This window comes from Peromyscus leucopus, chromosome 7, assembly GCF_004664715.2.
Source record: "Peromyscus leucopus breed LL Stock chromosome 7, UCI_PerLeu_2.1, whole genome shotgun sequence".
Lineage (NCBI taxonomy): Eukaryota > Metazoa > Chordata > Mammalia > Rodentia > Cricetidae > Peromyscus > Peromyscus leucopus.
Window position 1 is genome coordinate 29,114,286 of NC_051069.1, and position 22,286 is coordinate 29,136,571.

At 39.9% G+C, this 22,286-nt stretch overlaps 1 protein-coding gene across 2 annotated transcripts in view; it reads left to right on the forward strand.

The window, feature by feature from the left end:
- The window catches only part of Cbl (Cbl proto-oncogene), an 80,261-nt gene that overhangs the window by 6,734 nt on the left and 51,241 nt on the right, over positions 1 to 22,286 (forward strand). For both annotated transcript variants that reach the window (XM_028866338.2, XM_037207573.1), the window contains exon 2: positions 20,564 to 20,811. In XM_028866338.2, coding sequence (XP_028722171.1) covers positions 20,564 to 20,811 — 248 coding nt within the window. The remainder of the gene's footprint in view (positions 1 to 20,563; positions 20,812 to 22,286) is intronic.

Genomic DNA, 22,286 nt, shown 5'->3' on the forward strand with positions numbered 1-22,286 from the left:
TTTATTTATTAACATACAAATAAAATCACATTTCAGTACAAATAAAATATCACCATAGTGGATGCCATCATTCTCTCAAATGGTATTAAAGTAATGTTTAACTAGTACCATTCAGTGAAAGAATTGTTGGCAGCTCCTCCCCACAACAGGCTCGTTCTGTAACTTTGACTGCTATGGAACTCTGGAACTCATTGTAGTTCCTACCTTGAACTTTCAGTCCTCTTACCTTAGCCTCCCAAGTGCTGGGATTGCAGACATGTGCTACCATGCCTGGCTTCTGAGTTAGTGATTCTTCAAATTATGTGTATTGGTTTCTTTGTGTGGTGAACATGGGTAAGTGTACACATTATTTTCCCATTTTACTTAATTAATGTTGTTTATGTTGGTATTTATCACTCTCAGGGTAGGGGGAAGAGATGAAACAAGGACTCTGTGCTTCCCAGACAGGCCCTGAAATCAGAGTGATCTTCCTCAGACCACCTCCTTGCCCCTCGTCAGGTACTAGGCATAGTACGACCCCACCAGCACTTTTACCATTTTTGCTTTTTTTGTTTGTTTGTTTGTTTTGTTTTTTCAAAACAAGGTTTCTCTGTGTAGCCCTGTCTGTCCTGGAACTTGCTTTCTATACCAGGCTGGCCCCAAACTCAGAGATCTGGCTGCCTCTGCCTCCTGAGTTCTGGGATTAAAGGTGTGTACCACCACACCTGGCATATCACTTTTATTTTTTATATTTTTGGTTTTTTTTAAGAGAGGGTGTACTGTCACTCAGATTGGCCTTGAACCTTCTGATTCTCAAGTTTTTGCCTCCCAGGTGCTGGGATTTTGGGTGTTTGCCACCATGCCTGAAAAATGTGTTACTTTGTGTATTTCTGGACTCCCCCAGAGAATATAAAATTCTTCATTAACTCCATATGTATGAAATGTGAGGCAATTAACTATTTGTGTGACTGGTGTTCAAGGTTGAAAGATTAAAAATAGGATTAAGGGCTTAGAGAGATGGCTTGGTTGGGCAGGACAGAGGTTGGATTCCTATTCACACACATGGCAACTCATAGCCATCTTTAACTCTAGTTCCAAGGGACTAGTGTGCCACCACGGCACCAGGCGTGCATACAGTACAATTGTGAACATGCAGGCAAAATATTTGTACACACAAAATAAAATATTTATTTATTTAGTTAGTTAGCTAGTTTTTTTAGTCAGGATTTCTCTGTGTAGCTCTAGCTATCCTGGAACTCTGTAGACCAGGTTGGCCTTGAACTCAGAACTCAGAGATCCAGCTGCCTCTGCTTCCCAAGTGCTGGGACTAAAAGCAAGCGCTACTACAGCCCGGCAATAAAAAATATTTTAAAGTAGGATTAAATCAAGGCTAAACTTTTTGATTGCTCTTACTATAGAAAAATGTTACGATATTAGCTGGTAGTATATATCTAATAAAGCTGATAAGTAATCAAATGGTCTCTGAGTCTTTCCCCTCGGTAGAATTCATGATGTATTCAAACATATACAGTACTGTGAAAACATCATTTTCTTAGTGGTTAGCCTGGAATAGTCCAAGAAAAGCAGAGTAGGTTTTATTAGTTTGAAAACAGCCTAAATTTTAATCACAGTATCCAAAGAAGTTGTTAATTCTGATGTACATTAGGTTTGTTGTGAGGGGGATTGTAACAAGCAAGTCATTGTGAAGTGTTTTTGTGATTAGCACATTTTGTGCTGGAAGGAAATAGGTGGGAGTAGTCAGCTAGGAGCACTGGAAAGCAGCCTTGCGCTGTCCCCCACAATGTTTCTTCCTACAACAGCATCCAAAAGGGGCAGAGGGTTCTAATAATGACATTGGTGGAACATGTCCCTGGGGATGCAGGCACTGATGAGAGGGATGGTGCCACCACCTAAAACATAGCCATCAGAAATCAACAGTAACGGGCTGGGACTGTAGCTCAGTGTCAGAGTGCTTGTTAGCATTGCAGAAGGTCCTGGGGGCCTGGAGGGACTGGGGTGGTGGGGTGGGGACAGGACATGACAGCACTCATGACAGACATAAGGACTCAGTAGTGACTCTGGATCTTTTTCCTCTGGGTCTTTTGGAATGAGTGGTGGGTAAGAAGTGCTTAGGTGAGTCTGATGCCAGAATACCTTAACTTACTACTGACTGCCTGCTTGCCACCTTTCCTTCCAGCTTAGATCTGCTGTGGAAGGCGACTGTAAACAAGGCTGATTCTTTGGTGCTTCATTAGATAGGAGGGGTCCAAATTTCTGTAGTTCTTTTGTTTTGTTTTTTTGGATAGGACCTTACTATGTAGCCCAGGCTGACCTCACACTTTGAGCAGTCCTCCTATTTATTAATAAGATTCTCAAGTGTTAGGGTCATAGGCACTGAGGTACCATTCTTAGGGCCCTTCCTTCTTAAGATCTATTTTGAATGGCTGTATGGATCTGTAGCACTTTGTTGAGAGAAAGAAATATACAACTGATGAATCATAAAAGGTATAGAACAAAATGTAGAAGTCCACATTTACCCTCAAACCTCAAATGAATACCCTCTCCAGAAGTATCTAGGGTCCATTCCTCCACCATATATCCCGTATTTTCCTAAGTGTCTCCAAGAAATGCAATGGAGAGCATCATCTTTAAATCATTTACTGCATTATTGACTAGTGGATTGTTTTTAGCATTGGTCTCTTCTTTTCCTTCCCTTCTTCTGGTACTGGAGATGAAACTCAAGGCCTTGAAAATACTGTGTAAATCCTCTCTAGCTGACCATTTACTCCAGACCAACACCAATATAACCAAGGATCTTGGAGCAGTTTATACTTTCACATCTCTTAATAACTCAAGAAATCTCAAAATACTGTGTTTAATGTCTTAATGTACATTAAGAAAATGTTGCAAATTACTCAGCTTCTCTGTGTGTGCATGTGTGTGTGTGCATGTCCTTGCGTGCATGTCATTCATCAGACACCTTCCACCTTTTCTTTCCTTCTGGAGCTGGCAAATAGGCTAGGTTAGCTACTTACACAATCCCAACTAGCCCCAGGGGTTTGCCTGTTTCTCCTTCCCCAGTCCTGGGATCACACCTATGTGACACCACACCTGTTTTTGTTGTTGGTTGATGTGATTTTGGGGGCTGGGATTCAGGTCTTATTATGCTTGCAAGGTAAGCACTTTACCAACTGAGCTATCTCTCCAACTCCTTCCCCTTTTTTTCAAGTGGCTCTTGAACTGGTGAACTAGTGATTCTCAAAGTTTAACATGAATTCAGATCACCTGGAGGGAGAACTTGTTAAATAGGAGAAACTGGTAGGTCTGGGGTAGGGCCTAGGACTCTGCATTCTTGACCATCATCTAGGAGATCTAAGGATCACACTTGATATAGCAAGGCTTTATACTAAACACAGTTGCTTTTATTTAGAAAAGCTTGAATTTTCTGTTGAAGAAATGGCTGTGTGGTATCTTAAATTGTGAAAGTAATACATTCTTAAAATATACTTTTTTAAAACAGTGATTTTTTGTTGTAGTTGTTGGTGTTTTGTTTTTTGTTTGTTTGTTTTGAGACAGGGTTTCTCTGTGTAGTTCTGCCTCTCTTAGTACTTGCTTTGTAGACAGACTAAGCCTCAAACTCAGAGGGGTCCGCCTGCCTCTGCCTCCCAATAGCTAAGATTAAAAGTGTGAGCCACCAGTGCCCAGCTGAAACAGTGAGTTTTTTAAAGCGTTTTGTTTATTTGTTTGTTTTTCTTTTATTAATTTGGCAGGGCAGTGGTGGTACATTCCTTTAACCCCAGCACTTGAGAGGCTTAGGCAGGTGGATCTCTGAGTTCAAGGCCAGCCTGGTCTACAAAGCAAGTTCCAGGACAGCCAGGGCTACACAGGGAAACTCTGTCTTGGTAAAAACAAAACAAAACAAACAAACAAAAAATTGTTACATTTCCAAGATTTTCCATGTTACTACTATAGAGTAGATGTCACTAAAAAAGGTTTCAAAGGACTGTGTCAAATTTTATGATATGGGCAAGTTTGTTTAGTCTCTGCTTCCTGAGTTCTAGGATTAAAGATGTGTGCTACCATGCCTGGCAATTTCTAGGTTTTAATATTAGGAACAGTGTTACAGATAGCATACCAAGTTTTTGTTTTGTTTTAGCATAGGGTCTCAAATTCAGGGATAGTCTTAAACTACTGACTCTTGTGTCCACTTCCAAGGCACTGGGATTAGAAGTGTAAGCTACCACTCCTGGTCCAGTTTCCAAGTGTTTCTTTCTTTTTAACTTAACATTTTTTTATTTGTTTGTGTGTGTGTGTCAGTATGAGTACATGCTTTGTGTGTGTGTGTATGTGTGTGTGTGTGTGTGTGTGTGTGTGTGTGTGTGTGTGTGTGTGTGTGGTTGTTGGCTGCCTCCCATGGGTGCTGGGGAAACATTTTGGGTCTTATGAAAGAGCAGCAAATGTATTAATGGCTAGCATTATGTTTCTCTGGCTGGCTTAGAACTCATTATGCAAACAAGGCTGACCTCAGACTCACACACCACAATGCCCAGTTTCCAAGTATTTCTTTAGAAATAGTCCTAGAGCCTGGCATTTGGGAGGCAGAGGCAGGCAGATTTCTGTGAATTCAAGGCCAGCTTGGTCTACAGAGTGAGTTCCAGACTATAAAGCTACACAAAGAAACCCTGTCTTGAAAAAAACCAAAAACCAAAAAACAAAAAACAAAAAAACAAAAAAAAACCCAAATAGTCCTAGAAATAAAATTTTTGTATTAAAGGGATCATACGTTGTGTGTGTGTACACATATTTACATATACATGTGTGTGTGCCATACTGGCTTCCAAAATTTTCACTTGCAGTTTTTATCTGAATGAATGTAATAGCCGATTCTTAGCTGCTTTAGATGAAAACTATGTTGACACCTCTTCACAGTCACAGTTTTATTAAGTAGAAGAAACTATGTGCTCAAGTGCTGGAGAGCTGAAGAGTTCAGTATTCACATTTCACAATCTATGATACATTGTAAAGGGCTCTGAGGATTCCTGTAGAGCTCTTGAGCCTGACCACACAAAAGGACTGGGAACAGGGAGGGACTTTCCATCAAGCAGGAACTTCTTAGTGCACTAATCTGAAGTTGTGTTGTGATGGCATCCAAAAGTTTTGCTAATGTTACTTAATCTCTCATTCATGCTAGCATTTGGTTTGAAGTTACACTGATTAATTCCGGATAGTTATATTTTTCTCTTTAAAAATAGAGTATATATAAAAATTTGATCATAAAGTATGTCAGAACATGTCATTTTGTATTGAATGTATTTTTTCTTCAACTGGTATGATAAATGAAAGTAATGAGATTGGCAATGAGTTTTAAGTGGCACTGTATTTGTAACATGCTGTTGGTAGCATTTGATAAGAATAATATTATATTTCAAGAGTCTGAATGGAGTTTTGATAAATCAGTATTGGAGAACAGTAGTTAGAAGAAAGAGGCTTTTTCCTTTGGGCCCTAACTTATTTAGTGACAGTGGGTTTCTATGAAAAGTATAGGTTGCAGATTTGTTTCTGGGAAACAGTTATCCGTTCTTTTTGTTTAAAAACTTCCCTGTGTATTTACACTTGTAAAACTGTTAGACCTCTCTGGCTTCTGAGATGGTGGAGTTGGGTTTTTGAGACAGGTCCACACATACTGCAATCCTCTTTCTACCTCCCTAGTGCTAGGATCACAGGGTATGTTCCATCATGGCAAGCTTGGAGTTTCTATCATTTGAAGTTTCTGTGGGTTTTATTTATTCATTTATTTATTGTACAAAAAGATTTATTTTTTATTATTTTTAATTATATGTATGTATTGTGAGTGCAGGTGCCTTTGAGAGCCAGAGGCGTGGGATTGCTCTGCAGCTGAAGTTACAGTAGTTGTGAGCCACCTGACCTGGATGCTGGGAATTGAACCTCCTGTTCTCTACAAGAACTATAAGTGCTCTTCACCATCTCCTTAGCCCTTTCTTTTCCTTCCTTCCTTCCTTCCTTCCTTCCTTCCTTCCTTCCTTCCTTCCTTCCTTCCTTCCTTCCTTCCTTCTTTCTTTCTTTCTTCTTTTTTTTGGTGTGTGTTTTGTTTTTGTTTTTTGAGACAGAGTCTCTTGTAGCTGAAGCAGCCTTGAAATCTTGATCTTCCTGCCTTTGCCTCCCCAAATGCTGGGATTACAGGCCAAGTGAGTGATCACAAGCCTGGCTAACATTGACATTTTAAGACACTTTAAAAAGAAATTGACCTAATGCTTACATTTACAGACAAAAATTGAAGTTCAGAAAGATGAGTAATTGCCCATGCTCATGTATATATAGTTAATGTCTAAAGCCCAGACTAGACCCTGGGAGTCTGACCTTTCCTACTGTGCTTCCTGTCTGTGAGCAAGATTGGTTGTTTCAAAACTGTAGTGAGCCGGGCGGTGGTGGCGCATGCCTTTAATCTGAGCACTTGGGAGGCAGAGCCAGGCGGATCTTTGTGAGTTTGAGGCCAGGCTGGTCTACAAAGTGAGTTCCAGGACAGCCAAGGCTACACAGAGAAACCCTATCTGGAAAAACAAAAACAAAAAACAAAAAACAAACAAACAAACAAAAAACCCAAACCTGTAGTGAAGTTTTATATTCTGTTTTATGTAGAGCTCCACTTAGGAAACATTGTTTTTGTAGTATAACAATTTGTTTGTTTAAAATGTGTGTGTGTGGGGTGTGTGTGTGTGTGTGTGTGTGTGTGTGTGTGTGTGTTGAGAGGTGTGTGTGGGTGTGGGTGTGGGTGTGTGTTGAGGGGTGTGTGTGGGTGTGGGTGTGTATGTGGGTGCAGTGGAGGTCAGGACAGCTTTTGGGAACTGGGCCTGTTGAAGCAGTCTCATTTCTTGTGCTACCTTGGGCAGTTCTCCACCTCCCGTCTTGCTGTAAGAACACTAGGATTCCAGATGTGCAGCACTGGACCTGGCTTTTCATATGGGTTCCAGGGATGGAACTCAGATTGTCACACTTGTGTGGCTAGCAATTTTACCTGCTAAGGCATCTCTCTGGTTCTGTAGTTTTTATTCCTTTTAAAGAAAAACTTGCAAATGAAAAATGTGTCCTTGGGAGCTGAGGAGATAGTTCAGTGGTAAAGTGCTTTGTTCACAGACATGAAAAGCAGAATTTGAGTCCCAGCACCCATGTAGGAAGCTGGGCGCTATGGTGCTTGTAATTCCAGTGTTGGGGTGGAGAAACTCACTGCCAGCCAGCCTAGCTTACTAGTTGAGCCCCAGGCTAGTGAGAGACCCTGTCTCAAAGAAGGATGACACCTGAGGTTGTCCTGCTTCCACGTGTGTATGCACATACATCATGCATAAATTAAAAATACTACCATGGACAGGTTGAGCTCTGTGCAGACAAAAACATTTATTTAAAAAATTACTTTAAGCTGGGTTTTAATCCCAGCACTCAGGAGGCAGAGGCAGGTGGATCTTTGTGAGTTCCAGGCCAGCCTGGTCTCCAAAGTGAGTTCCAAGAAAGGCGCAGAACTACACAGAAAAACCGCTGTCTCGAAAAACAAAACAAACAGACAAAAAAAAAAAAGTCAAAACAAAACAAACAGACAAAAAAATTACTTTAAATATTGTGACAGAGAATATTTATTGAGTGCTATACTTTTGATCTGAGAACCAGAGACAAATCCCTGCCCTCAGAAAACAGGTTTAGATGTACCTTTTTCTGCTTAGTTGGAGATGAAAATTCTTGACTGGTAGAAAAATTCCGTATTTAGAACAGAAGTAGGCCTAGGCACTGTTCTCTGTGGTTTTTCACTTTATAAAAAAATTCAGTGACTTTTTTCTTAACTTACTTACACATGCACACATACACATACACATGCTCTGATAGACATGTGGAGGTTAGGTGACAGCTTCTCTTCTTTCTCCATATGGGTTCCAAAAATAAACCAAGGTTGTCAGGCCTGGAGGCAAGTTTCTTTCCCAGCTGCCCCCAAAATGTAGCAGTTTTTAAACATGGTTTTACTTCTCTTCATTGTGAACATAGCAGTTTCCAGTCTTGGTGTTTTTTTCTTTTTTTCTTTTTGTCTATTGACCATTGAGCCTTGGCAGAAGCAAAGGGAGAAGTCAAGCCAGTGAGAAACTATTATGAATGGAACATGTGGCAGCTGTACAAGGACACTGTTGCTTTCCCAGAGCTAAGCACGTGTCCTTTTGACATTGTTCTGAGGGATTCTGTGGATATATAGCTAAAAATAAACAAAAGGCAGCCACTTTTGAAGAATATTGAAAGTAAAATTTGCAAGACTAGGGGACAAGACTAAGCTGAAAAGTGTTTATCCTCTAGGTTTAGTTTTCTTTCTTGTTTTTAAGACCAAATCTTGCTATATATCCTTGGCTTATTTGATATTCACTGTGTAGCCCAAGCTGGCCCAAACTTCTCAAAATTCTCCTGCCTCAGCCTCTCATGTTCTGGGTTTATAGTAGTATGCTACCAACACCCAGTGCTTTTGGAAAAAACAATTTTTTTTTTTAACTTCTGAAATTTTTTGATGAATTATTTTTTATTTTTTTGATCTAGGGTCTCTCTATGTAGTCCTTACTGTCCTAGAACTCGATATGTAGAGTAGGCTGGCCTCAAACTCAGAGATCCTCCTGCCTCTGCCTCCTGAGTTGCTGGGATTAAAGGTGCAGGCCACTATGCTGGGTTTGGTTTTTAAAACTCAACAGTATGCATTTGTGCCTAGGAGGTTAACTGACTGCCAGTGTAAAGTTCTCTTAAGTCATAATGGCTTTTGATGTGTGTTAACTCTTCACTTGAATTATTCACAGAGGGCCCTTTTGGAACTCCTTTTAAAAGGCTACAAATGCTTAAGCTATTTTCTTTCCTTAGAGAGTATATTAATATTGAGAATACACCTACCTCTGTATTTTCTTTATGGTCAGTGTTAATGTTCCCTGGTTGAGGACTTGAACTTCAGTGGAATGCTGATTTCCCTGTTGATGCAGTGATTCATTAAAACATATTTTGGAAAAAGCAGACATTTAATCTCTAAAGCTTTTTTGTTGGTTTGTTTGTTTTTTTGTTTTGAGACAGGGTTTCTTTGTGTAGCCTTGTTGCCCTGGAACTCTCTTTGTAGACTAGGCTGGCCTTGAACTCACAGAGATCTGCCTGCCTCTGCTTCCTGACTGCTGGGATTAAAGGTGTGCATCTATACCTGGTTATAAGATCATGTTTTAACAAAGTACAAATAACATTTGTGAGAAGTGCATTGTATGGGGCTGGAGAGCTGGTTCCGTGGTGAAAAGCACTTGCTGTTTTTGCAGAAGACTTGGGTTTGGTTCCCAGAACCCACATGGTAGCTCACAATAGTCTGTAACTCCAGTTTCAGCTTCCACCTGTAGCACCAGTTCTAGCTTCTGTAGGCACTGCACATGTAGTACATGTATGTACACACATGCAGGCGGAATACTCACACATAAAATAAAAAATTAAAAGTGCATCAAACTATCTTGAAAATGCTCACTGTGTGTTTTGGAAGCCAAGTATGCTAGCTCAATCTTGTAAATCCCTATACTTGAGAGTCTGAGGCAGGAGGTTTGCTCCAAGTCTAAGGCCAACTTAGGCTACAGAGTGAGACCCTAATTCAAAAACAAAAAACAAAACCAAAGAATTTTATAGTTTTGTGCTGTAGTAAAAAGCTGCCTATTTTCAGTTCATTGTTGGTAAACACATTGTATGTTGTAGGCAGGGCATGCTTTGTAATGCCAATGAAATTTAAGTTTAATAATAAAAAGTTTTTTTTTTGGTCCTTAAGGGACTTGTACCCCCCCCCCCCATATTAGGCACATGCTACATTTTAACTTCAACTTTAATAAGAAATACTTTCTTGAAAGATTTAGTGTGTGTGTGTGTGTGTGTGTGTGTGTGTGTGTGTAAGCTTGTGTGCAGGTGCCCAAAGAGGCCAGAAGACAACTTCATATTCCCCTGGAGATGGAGTTACAGATTAGGTTGGGTGTTGAGAACTGAACTCCAGTCCTCTGAAAAAGTAAGTTCTCTTAACCACCAACCCATCTCTCCTGCCTCACATATGTTTTAAAGTAGGAAGAATATATGAGTTGGATATATACATGTGAATGTCTTTTAATTTATATATATGTCTGTGCATATGTCTGTGTGACTATATGCTACATGCGTGCAGGTGCCCAGAAGAGGGATTAGATTCCCTTGGAACTGGAGTTACATGGGATTATGAGCCATCTGATACGGGTACTGGAAACTGAACTCTTGTTATGGAAGAGTAGCAAGTGCTCTTGAAGTGTTGAGCCATCTCTCTAGTCCTAATGTGAATTTGTTATTGTTGTTAATTTTCTAATTCTTGTGTTTTTTGTTCATTTATTCTCTATGTATGAGGATTTTGTTTTGTTTTGTTTTCCTGAATGTATGTATGTACATGTACCCTGTGAATGCCTGATGCCCAGGCTTCAGATTCTCTAGGACTGGAGTTAGGAATGGTTGTTAGCCATAATGTGAGTGCTGGGAACTGAACCTGGGCCCTCTATTGTAAGAGCAGCAATTTCTCTTAACCCCTGAACCATCTCCATCTCTAGTCCTTCAGTGTTGTGAAGGTTTTGTTTGGGAGTTGTACTTGGCTTGGATTTTTTTTTTTTTTAAATTTAAGTTTAATAAAAAGACAAGGTTCCCTGTGAAGCTTTGGCTATCCTAGAACTCCCCCTGTAGACCAGGCTGGCCTCAAATTTAAAAATCTCCTTCCCTCTGTCTCCCAAGTGCTTGGAATAAAGGCGTGCGTCACCAGCCTGTCTTGGCTTCTGTCTTTGAAGGGGTGGATGCTATTGTAGAAGATTGGTCTTTGTATTCTTTTTTTTACCTACTGTATTGTTCTTTGTTGGTTTCTGTAGACTGTAGGACTGGGAAGGAAACTGGCATGGTCCAGGGTGGTAGAAATAATGCTATTGACTTCTAGGAGTCAGCAAAGGGTGATGTGGGGTCTGTCATTTTGCCTCTCTCCTATATTTTTATTTTAATGCACAAACTGTTAAACTTCTGAGTACATACAAATTCAGAAATGTATCCCAAGTCAAGCAGAGACTAAAAGACAGGTTTTGATATGTTACTTAAATTGGAATACAACAGCTGTTCACTGGGGCAGTCTTAATGCTGATCAGCATAGAAGTAAGGGCATGTGTATGTGTGTGTGTGTGTGTGTGTGTGTGTGTGTGTGTTTTGTTTCTAGACAGGATCTAGTTATATAGCCTGATCCTCTTAAGTCTAAGCTTTTCAAGGTGTGTACTACCTCACCTGACTTGCCATTGTAGTTTCCTGAGTCACTGGAACTGCAGGTTCATGTTGTTGAACCTAGCTACCATTATGTCTTCCTCGTAATTCTGCTGGTCAAGTTGTATGGAAGTGGGAGGAGAACTATATACATTGGATGCCTACTTCATTGGCAGTTCGGAGGCCCTTTCACCCACATTTTATAAGATAAGATAGTTTTTATCTCTTTATAGGTAAGGGTATTGAGGCTCAGAGGCTAAGTTTTTTCAAGGTAAATGACTGAGGCTGAACATTTTGATATGACTGGTTGGAATAATCTTACCAAATATTAATTGAAAACTTAAATTTAGTCTGTCATATCTCCTAAGCAATTTTCTGACTGGCCCATAAATCTCTTAATCACACTTGGTGCCTTGGTGGCTGCACTTTAGTCTAATTGACCTTTGTATTCTTCATAGTCCTGAGGTAAATCCCGACTCATTGGCACCTTAGGACTGCTGAGGTAGATGTCTTTCTTGTTGACTACTCTTCTGCTGATTCTACAGACTGGACTATTTCTGTGATTTCAGCTTAGTGTAAATAGCACCTCATAGAAATCTGTCTGTTTTGTTTTAAAACAGTCACCCAGCACTTTGCTTTATTACCCTACTTTCTCTGCAGAGCCTGATAACCTCTGTCAGATTCAGGGACCTTGTCTTTTCACTTCATTTCCCAGCATATGACATGTATATTGAGAAAAACTGAAACCACCAGGCTTAGTTAAACCGCCTCTATATCTACCTATTTGTTGCTGTCTAAACCCATTCTGTTTCCCTTTCTTCTAGTTGTCCTTCTGACCTGCATTCCAAGTTTCATTTCCTATTGTTTTACCAGGAATTTATTATCACTCTTTTTCTCTCTTTGTTCTCAATGTGAAACATGTTCATCTTTCTCTAAAAATATAAACCTGGGCTGGGGAGTGGCTCAGTTAGTACTGCTTGTCTAGTGTGTATGAAGAACCCAGGTTCTATTCCTAGTACTACATACATAAGAAAGCAAATAGAATGGTGTCACATACCTGTAATAGTGGCCATCCTGGGATGAGACCTTGTCTTGATAATCAGTCTTCAATCACAAGGCTTTTGTGGTCTTTGTTGAGTCTTTTTAATTGGCACATTAAAAAAAAAAAATACATACTTAGGGTGTATGTTAGTTCCTATAGGGTGTATGTTAAGTTCCTAGTTGCTTAGTGTCAGTCTTCCCTCTACTCAAGATGCATTCTATGCATCTTGCTACCATGGAACAGTTTTTATTATTATAAAGTATATTCTGAACCATAGCATCAAATTACTGTGAGGTTTGGAATGTAAGGAAAATTGGGAACCATTTGTTTTCTTAATACAAACTTTTAACTACCCAGATTAGAATATAATGGCCTTTTTTTCTTGGTTAAGTTGTTCCTTTTTCAATACTTCAAAGAATGAGTAGCTTCCTAAAATAATGTTAAAATATTTATGCATCAAGTATTTTTGATGATGTAGCTTGTCTTTATTTGCTAGCCCTACAAAGAGCTATTTTCTGAGAGTGTACCAGAAATGATCGCCTGAGAATAAAATATATAGTTTTAAAATCTATGTTTTACATAGTTTTAAAGTCTTTTCACTTGGAAGAGTCCATAATGGTTGGCTATTAAATTGGAATTTTGCAGTTTTTTTTTTTTCTTGTTTGTTTTTGTTTTATGGAATCAGGGTCCTCTTGTAGTTCAGGCTGGCATGGATCTACTTGCTTCTGCCTCTTGAGTATTGGCATTATATTGGGAGAATTATAGGTGTGTGCCATTACACCTGGCAGCTGGGATCTATTTTAAGGAAACATGCCTAAGCATGTGTCTCACCATGATACTCTTCATGAAGAGTTGAAAACAATGTAATTCAAATAGGAAGGTTAGGTAGCTAAGATATATTTATTGAATGAATAATTTAAATGTCACAAAAAATTTATAACATGCTTTTGGCAACCACAAGAAGGTTTGTCTGCAAGTGCTCTGCCAGTGATCCTTTTTTTAAAAATTTATTTACTTTTTATTTATATGCATTGGTGTTTTGCCTGCAGGTATGTGTGTATGAGAGTGTCATGTCAGATCTTGGAGTTGCAGTGTTGAGCATGTGGGTGCTGGGATTTGAACCTAAGTCCTTTGGAAGAGCAGTCAGTACTCTTAACCGCTGAGCTGTCTCTCCAGCCCCATCTGCTAATAGTCTTTAGCTATACCCTTGCCTAGTGCTTTCTTTTCTTCCATTCCCTCTTCATCCCTCATTCCTCCCCTTCCCCTTTCTTTTTGTTTCTTGAGACCAGGTCTTATGTATTCCACACTGGCCTTGAACTCTTGATCCACCTACCTCCACTTCTGAGTACTGGATTTACATAAGTGTGCCATTTCACCCAGCTAATACAGATATTTACTCTATTTAAAATTTTTCTTTTTGCAATTTTATAATTTTTGATATCCTGTAGTTAGGTCTCTGTACTGATTGTAGTTTGTTGTTTGTTTTGGTTTTTTTAGTGGTAACAGGGATGGATGTAGGTTAACCAAGTATGTAGATCTTGTTGGGTGAATTATTATGTTTTCTGGATCAACCACATTTGGAGACAGAATGGAACATTATCATTCCTTCTGGTCTAGACAACTTTGTGGAGCCTGGTATCTTTGTGCATGTCTGAAGTCCCCATTTCTTTCATTTCTGGATTTTTTTTTTTCCCCGTTTTTCGAGACAGGGTTTCTCTGTGTAGCTTTGTGCCTTTCCTGGAACTCACTTGGTAGCCCAGGCTGGCCTCGAACTCAGAGATCCGCCTAGCTCTGCCTCCCGAGTGCTGGGATTAAAGGCGTGTGCCACCACCGCCTGGCTCATTTCTGGATTTTTTAAACTATGCTTTGTAATCTAGGCAGGCCTTGAGTTTGAGGCAATCCTGCAACAGACTTCTGAGCTCTGGAATTACAGACATACTCTACCATACTTAGCTTAACTTGTCTTTTTCTAACCAGACACTGGCAGTTAACAAAGTTAGAAGACACAGAACATTTATCTAGGCCAGTGGTTTTTAACCTATGGGTCACAACCCTTTTGGGGTTGCATATCAGATATTTACATTATAATAGTAGCAAAATTACAGTTATGAAGTAGCAATGAAATAATCTTTTTTTTTGTTTGTTTTTTGTTTTTCGAGACAGGGTTTCTCTGTGTAGCTTTGCGGAAATAATCTTATGGTTGGGGTCACCACAACATGAGGTTATAATAATAATACAGTTTAATAATACAGTTACTAAAGGGTCTCAGTATCAGAAAGGTTGAGAATCACTGCTCTAGGCAGTGAGAAATTTTGAGGTAAAGTTCTGAAAGATGAATCGAGCTTTAAGAACCGAGTCTAATGTTTGAGGCAGTCTCAAACTTTAAAATTACTAGTTCTGGATGACAGCCAAGTGGTTGAGTCAAAATCATTCATGTCAAGGAGGACAAAACATAGGAAAGGGACCCTGGGAAACAGTTGGGTTGGCTCCCTGAGCCTGAGTTTTAGGAATAAGAATGAAACAGAAATAGATCAGTTTACATAGGAGAGGAAACCCAGCCTTTAATCTGTTATTCTGTATGGATTTATAAAATTTATAAAAATTATTTATAATTTTTATATAGTGACCAGCATTTAATAAAAAGAAAACTATATTATAAGATGCAACTGAAAACCAATACCAATAGGTGACATTGATTATAGAAACACAGGGAATACAGACAATGATTATCAGTCAAGGACTTAAAATATACCTATTATTCATCTGTAACAAAAATTAAAAACTAAGTTGGCAAGGGTCTTTTGTGTGTGTATACCTAAACCTTGTACATACTAGGTAAGTGCTCTACCACTGAACTATGTCCCCAGCACTAAATTGATAATTTTTATAAGAATCATGAAATGATAAAGAATTTTAGAACTGAAGACACCGAAACTGATTATTAAATGTCAATAGGTTCTACTGGCCAGATTTTTTTTTTTTGGGGGTGGGCACGTTTCAAGATCGGGTAGTTTTGGCACCTGTCTTGGATCTCGCTCTGTAGACCAGGCTGGCCTCGAACTCAAAGAGATCCACCTGCCTCTGCCTCCTGAGTGCTTGGATTAAAGGTGTGCTCCACCACCACCTGGCCAGGCCAGATGTTTTAGTTTTAGTGTAAGTAAAGGCACTTGCTGTCAAGTTGGATCCCTGAGACCCACATGATGGAGAGAACCCAATCCTGAAAGTTGTCCTCTGATCTTTGTTCACATGCTATGACATGCGTATGCCCCTCAACCACCAATGTAATAGAAATTTTTAAGACAGTGGGTAAATTTAGGAGCATAAATTAGGCTGAAGAAAGAATTAGTGCAGTAGAATGTAAGTAAGAGGAAAATTCCATACTGAGGTGTTGAGACAAAAAGATGGAATGTAGTTGTAAGTATCCATAATTCAATTTAGAAGAGTTCTGAGAAAGAATAGGCAGAGAAAAATTTTTAAGAAGTTGTCTGAGAAGTCTGCAAATTAATAAAACCCACCAAACTACAAACTGAGGAAACTATCAGCATCAAGCAGAAAAAATACAAAACACTAGCTACTGAGTTATAAGGTAACACTGCTGAAAGCTGTTGTGGGATGCTGTTTATCCTTAAGGAAATGTGCACAAATATCTGTTCATCCCAAATAGGGAACTGACAAGTCCAACATGATAAACCAATGAGTTGATGTGTGTTTAATTTTATGTGTATGAGTGTTTTGCCTACATGTATGTCTGTGCACCACCTGTGTGTTTGGTGCCCGTGGAGGCCAGAAAAGGGCACACACTAGAACTGGAGTGTGAATTGTGAGCTGCCGTGTGGGTGCTAGCTACCAGTCTGAAGGGGGAGTCTTTAGAAGAGCAGCCAATGCTCTTAAGTATTGAGCCATCTCTCCAGCCCCAAACCAATAAGTTTTATTAAGGTCATTTACAGAGGTGTGGGTGAAGGATTACTTATAGGAGCAGAACTGACTCAAAGATAGCTGGGTTACCAAAGCCCACCCCAGCATGGGTGCCAGCTCACAAAATCTGGGAACCTGCGGGTAGCTCAACAGATTGGAGAATGCTTTTTCTAGGTAGCTCAGTTGGTTGGTCTCTGTTTCTTTTAGGCAGCTTAATTCATCTGAGTGTCTCTTGACAGTCATTACAGTTTGTATTTGGTGGGGAGGAGGGACCTAGTATACTTGCTGTGGAACAATCCTTTTCTACACTATGAATATGTATTACTCTCATTGGTCAATAAAAGGCTGACAGGCCAGTAGCTGGGCAGAAATTTAGGTGGAAAAGCCAAACTGAGAATGATAGGAAGAAGGATGGAGTCAGGAGAAATGCCAGCCAGCCACTGGAGGACAGATAAAACCATGAGCCATGTGGCAAAACATCTGATCACGGTATCTGGTCAGTTTCAGAGACTTCCTGAAGCCTTTGAGTTTATTTCTTGCACTTACTTTTTTGTTCTGTTTTTTTTGAGTTGGTAACTCAGGCCTGAAACTTGAGATATCCCTGTCTCTACCTTGGGTACTGAGACTGCAGGTATGCTCACCCATTCCTGATCCATGCCATTCATTTTAAATGACAATTAAAATGTCCCCCCACCCCCAGACAGGGTTTCTCTGTGTAGCTTTGTGCCTTTCCTGGGACTCACTTGGTAGCCCAGGCTGGCCTTGAACTCACAGAGATCCGCCTGGCTCTGCCTCCCGAGTGCTGGGATTAAAGGCGTGTGCCACCACCGCCCGGCTGACAATTAAAATGTTTTAAGATATTATAAAGTACTTAGGAGTTCTGGTTGGGTTTTTACTTATTTATTATTATTTTAAAAATCAGATAAACAAAAAACAGACACACACACACACACATAGTGTACAAATTTTTAACCTGATAGTATTGTATTGCTGATCTGTTCCCAAGTTGGTTGTGTCAGTTTAAGTTGTTGTAGGCAGTTTAAATGTGTCTTTTGCTCCTTTTTTTTTTTTTTTTTTTTTTTTTTTTTTTTTTTTTTTTTTTTTTTGTCATTTGTTGGTGTGGCCAATTTGTTATTTGTCTGATTGTGATTGTAGGGTTTTCAGTCTAGAATGAGTAATGGGATTGGGCGCCATTTTGTGTCTTTTATTATTGATACCATCTTTTGTAAGGATCGTTTTAAGTCTTAACAGCTTGTGTATTGGATTATCTTTCTTAGTGACTTGTAGGTGTTGTTTATGTATCTTGCATATATTTATTTGGATATATGCTCTAGTTAGGTATATGCTGCAGGTGTTTTCTGACTGGTTAATGATATTACTGTTTGTCTTCCTTCCTTTCCTTTCCTTTCCTTTTTCCTTTTTTCCTTTCCTTTCCTTTCCTTTCCTTTTTTCTTTTTCTTTTTCTTTTTTTTTTCTTTTTCTTTTTTTTTTTCTTGGTTTTTCGAGACAGGGTTTCTCTGTGTAGCTTTGCGCCTTTCCTGGAACTCACTTGGTAGCCCAGGCTAGCCTTGAACTCACAGAGATCCACCTGCCTCTGCCTCCCAAGTGCTGGGATTAAAGGCGTGCGCCACCACCGCCAGGCCTTCTTTTTCTTTTTCGGAGCTGAGGACCGAACCCAGGGCCTTGTGCTTGCTAGGCAAGCACTCTACCACTGAGCTAAATTCCCAACCCGACTGTTGTCTTTCTTTTGCTTTTAATTTTTATTTTTTAGACAGGATCTTCTATGGAGCCCAGGCTGCCTTGAGCTCACAAGTGTCCTACACCAATGCCCTAAGTGCTTCAATTTACAGACATACACTACCATGCTCTGATTTTTTTTAATGATACCATGTTAAACAGAAGTTATTTCTTATTTTTTTCTTTGCCTCTCCCCACTTTTGAAGTAGTAGATTTTTTTTTTTTTAAAGATTTATTTATTATGTATACAGTGTTCTGCCTACATGCCAGAACAGGGCACCAGATCTCATTACAGATGGTTGTAAGCCACCATGTGGTTGCTGGGAATTGAACTTAGGACCTCTGGAAGAGCAGCCAGTGCTTTTAACCTCTGAGCCATCTCTCCAGCCCTGAAGTAGTAGAATTTAAATAATGTTTTCCTTTATCGTTTGTTGTTGTCATGGTTCTGTTTAGGGAAAGCCTTTCTTTCTTTTTTTTTTTAAAGATTTATTTATTATGTATACAGTGTTCTACCTGCATGTATGCCTGCAGGTCAGAAGAGGGCACCAGATCTCATTACAGATGGTTGTGAGCCACCATGTGGTTGCTGGGAATTGAACTCAGGACCTCTGGAAGAGCAGCCAGTGCTCCTAACCGCTGAGCCATCTCTCCAGCCCCGGGAAAGCCTTTCTTTACTATGAAGTCATGTAGCTAGTTTTCATGTATTATGAAGTGCCCTAGACTTGCCATTCAATTTGGGCCTGTAATCCACAGAGAATGTGATAGGCTAAGGTGATGGTTTAGTTCTCTTTTATCCCATTGTGGATACTCAGTTATCCTAACAATTTTTTTTGAGAAATGCCACTTCCTTGACACAAAGGCAAGATCTACATCTGTGTGGTCTGTTCCTGGACTTTTTGACTTTGTGTCTTTTCCAGACGTGGGAATAATTGGCATAGATAGCACAAATTAGACAATAGGAATAAATATAGATTACCAGTTTTTATATGAAATATATGATGGGCCATTTAGAAATAAAGATTGTTATATTGGATTCTTAATCTAGATTTAAGAGCTGAGTGTGGTGACATATTCATGTAATCCTGGCACTTGAGATACGAAGGCAAGGAGGACAGCCTACACGACACTTCAGAACAGTGGAATCTGCAGGGGCTGCAGAAACGGCTCAGCGATTAGGAGCAGTTGCTGCTCTAGAGGACCTGGGTCTGATTCCCAGCACCCGCATATTGGCTGTAACTCCAGTTCCAGTAGACCTGACACCCTCTTCTGGTCTCCATGGGCACCAGACATACACAGTGTGCACAGGCAAAACACATAAAATAAAAATAAAGTGAAAACAAAAAACAAAGCAGCCAAATCCTCCAAACACAAATCTCATTTTAAAAGAGACCCACTTAAAACCAGGAACTCAGGCAATTTGAAAGTAAAAGATGAGAAAAAGAACTACCAGCAAATCCTGAGAATTCTGAATTTACTGATAAAAGGTGATGGGTATATGTATGTAATGTAAAGAGAAACCAGAGCATTTTCATTTTCTTAGGAAGAAATGGGCATCTCAGTTCACTTTCAAGCATTTCTGGGCAGAAGGCCTTTATGGTCTTGTTCCTTGGTGGCTACCAAGACTCAAGCCTATGGACACAGATATGTCTTCCAGGATGGCCTTGTCCTTACTGTTTGGCCCTGTACTCCTTGCTTCTTGCTTTTTTTGTTTGTTTGTTTTTTCCAAACATGATTTCTCTGTGTTAACAGCCCTAACTTCCTAGCTGTCCTGAAACTCACTTTGTAGACCAGGCTGGCCTCAAACTCAAGAGATCTGCCTGCCTCTGCCTCCCAAGTGCTGGGATTAAAGGAGTGCGTCACCACTGCTGGCTCCTTTCCTTTCTTTCTTTTTTAAACAGTCTTTTACTATGTAGCCTTGTCTGGCTTGAACCACTCTATGTAGACCAGTCTGGACTTGATCTCACAAATCCATCTGTCTCTGCCTCCCAATTGCTGGGATTGAAAGGATGTACAACCATGCCTGGCTGGAATTTTCTTTCTTTGTTGAGGGGTCAGCTGTCAGCTATACATTTATAAAGTAAATTTTATTTTTATCTCTTTTTTTTCCTACTTTTCTTTCTTTGCTTCCTTCCTTTTTTTTTTTTTTTTTTTTTTTGAGACAGCTTGCTGTGTAGACCAGGCTGGCCTTGAACTCTCAGATATTTACCTCCCTATTGCTGGGATTAAAGTGTATGCTACCATGCCCTGCCTGCTGTATTTTATTTCGTGAGGTGGCTCACAACTGCCTGTTACTCTAGTTCCAGGGGATCTGACTCTCTTCTGGATTCTGTGGGTACTTGCACTCACATACCCATGCCCCAACACATGCACACTCATACATGTAACGTAAGTAATTCAGAAAACTACCTATCTGTGTAGGATGGCCACTAGTACAGAATGATTGATTGCCTATGGCACTGGGTTACAGATAATTTGTTATCCTCATGTATCTCTCATATTTATGCAAACAGCACATATTTCGTAGCTCATAACTTCAAAAGGAAAGCTGTCCTTAAGGTCCTCCGAATAATAGCCCTTTTTCTCCCTTTGTTGCAGGTGGTGCGGTTGTGTCAAAACCCAAAGCTGGCGCTCAAGAACAGCCCACCTTATATCTTAGACCTGCTACCTGACACCTACCAGCATCTCCGCACTGTCTTGTCAAGATATGAGGGGAAGATGGAGACACTTGGAGAAAATGAGTATTTTAGGGTGTTCATGGAGAATTTGATGAAGAAAACTAAGCAGACTATAAGCCTCTTCAAGGAGGGAAAAGAAAGAATGTATGAGGAGAATTCTCAGCCTAGGTAATGGAGAAATACTGCACAAATATTAATTCAGGTCTGTGACTGTCAGATGGTAAAGTTAGAAATAGTTGAGTTGCTTTGAATTTTATTTTAATACGAGTAGAAAGCTCACATTTGATATAAAGGGTTTGGGTAGGCATTTGGCCATTGTTGGATCAGATTTAACTATGAAAGAAAGTGATTTATACTCATGAAAAAGGTTGGAGGCAGTAGAGCCTTTGGATCCCTAAAGACAGCAGACGTTTGTGTGTAGATGAGAGTTTGAAAGAGGGTTGAGGTTAAGCTGAGGTTGAGGAGAAAAGATGAGATCTTAGCAGAAGCTGCAGCAGATTGACAAATCACAAGTCAGATAAAGGCAAAGAAGATAATGCTTGAGATTGCTTTTTTTGTTTTTTGTTTGGTTTTTCCCCCCAAACTTTATTTATTTATGTTAATTTTTGAGACAGGGTTTCTTTGGAACTCACTCTGTAATCCAGGCTGGCCTCCAACTCAGAGATCTGCCTGCCTCTGCTTCCTAGTGCTGGGAATAAAGGCGCCTCACATTTTTTAATTTTTAATACTACTTTTTACACATATGCAGGTGTGTGTGTATGTGCGTGTGCGTGTGCGTGTGCGTGTGCGTGTGCGTGTGTGTGTGTGTGTGTGTGTACGTACAGTGTATAGGTAAGGGTTCTTTCTCTCCCTCCACCATGTGGGTTTGGGTATTGAACTCAGATCATTTGATAGCAAGTTCCTTTACCTGCTGAACCATTCCTTCAACCTCTTTTTTTTTTTTTTTTTGTTATTGTTTTGTTTTTAAATAAAGCAAATTGAACTGAAATTTTCTTTATGTGTAAGAATAATTTTTAACTGGAATAAATAGAGGCAAACGCACAATACCCGCCTTCCCCTGGTGTTGGAGGTGGAACCCAGGGCCTCAGGCGTGCTAGGCAGGTGCCCTGTCACCAAATGCAGGTTAGGCTATGTTACATGTTACTAGTTTGGTTGTAAATACCTACTGGAAAAAACTAGATCATAGCTTTTATCCAGTTGGAAACAAATATTAACTTATCTGGAGCAGATAGTATAAATTCCAGTTGTTCTTTTCTGCCCTAAATGCTGAGGATGGAACCCAGGCCTTTTGAGTACTAGGCAAGTACTGTTCAGCTGAGCTATATTCCAGCTCTCCACTCGGAGTTTTTTTAGCAAGTGATTTAGTCCTCTTATCCCTGCCCTGGTTATTTTGAGACAGGTCTCACTGTGTTTCTGAGACTAGCCTGAAACTCCTCCTTATAGCCCAGGCTTGCCTAGAACTCACTATGATCCTTTTGTCTCAGTCTCCTGAGTTATTGGGTGGGATTGCAGCTCTGGGCCACCATGTTTTTGCTAGGGTAATTTTTTCTTTTTGAGTGAACTCATATTGTAGCCCAGGCTGGCTTATGTGTATCCTGAGCTGTTTTTGGAAATGCATACTTTGTTTTGTTTTTCGAGACAGG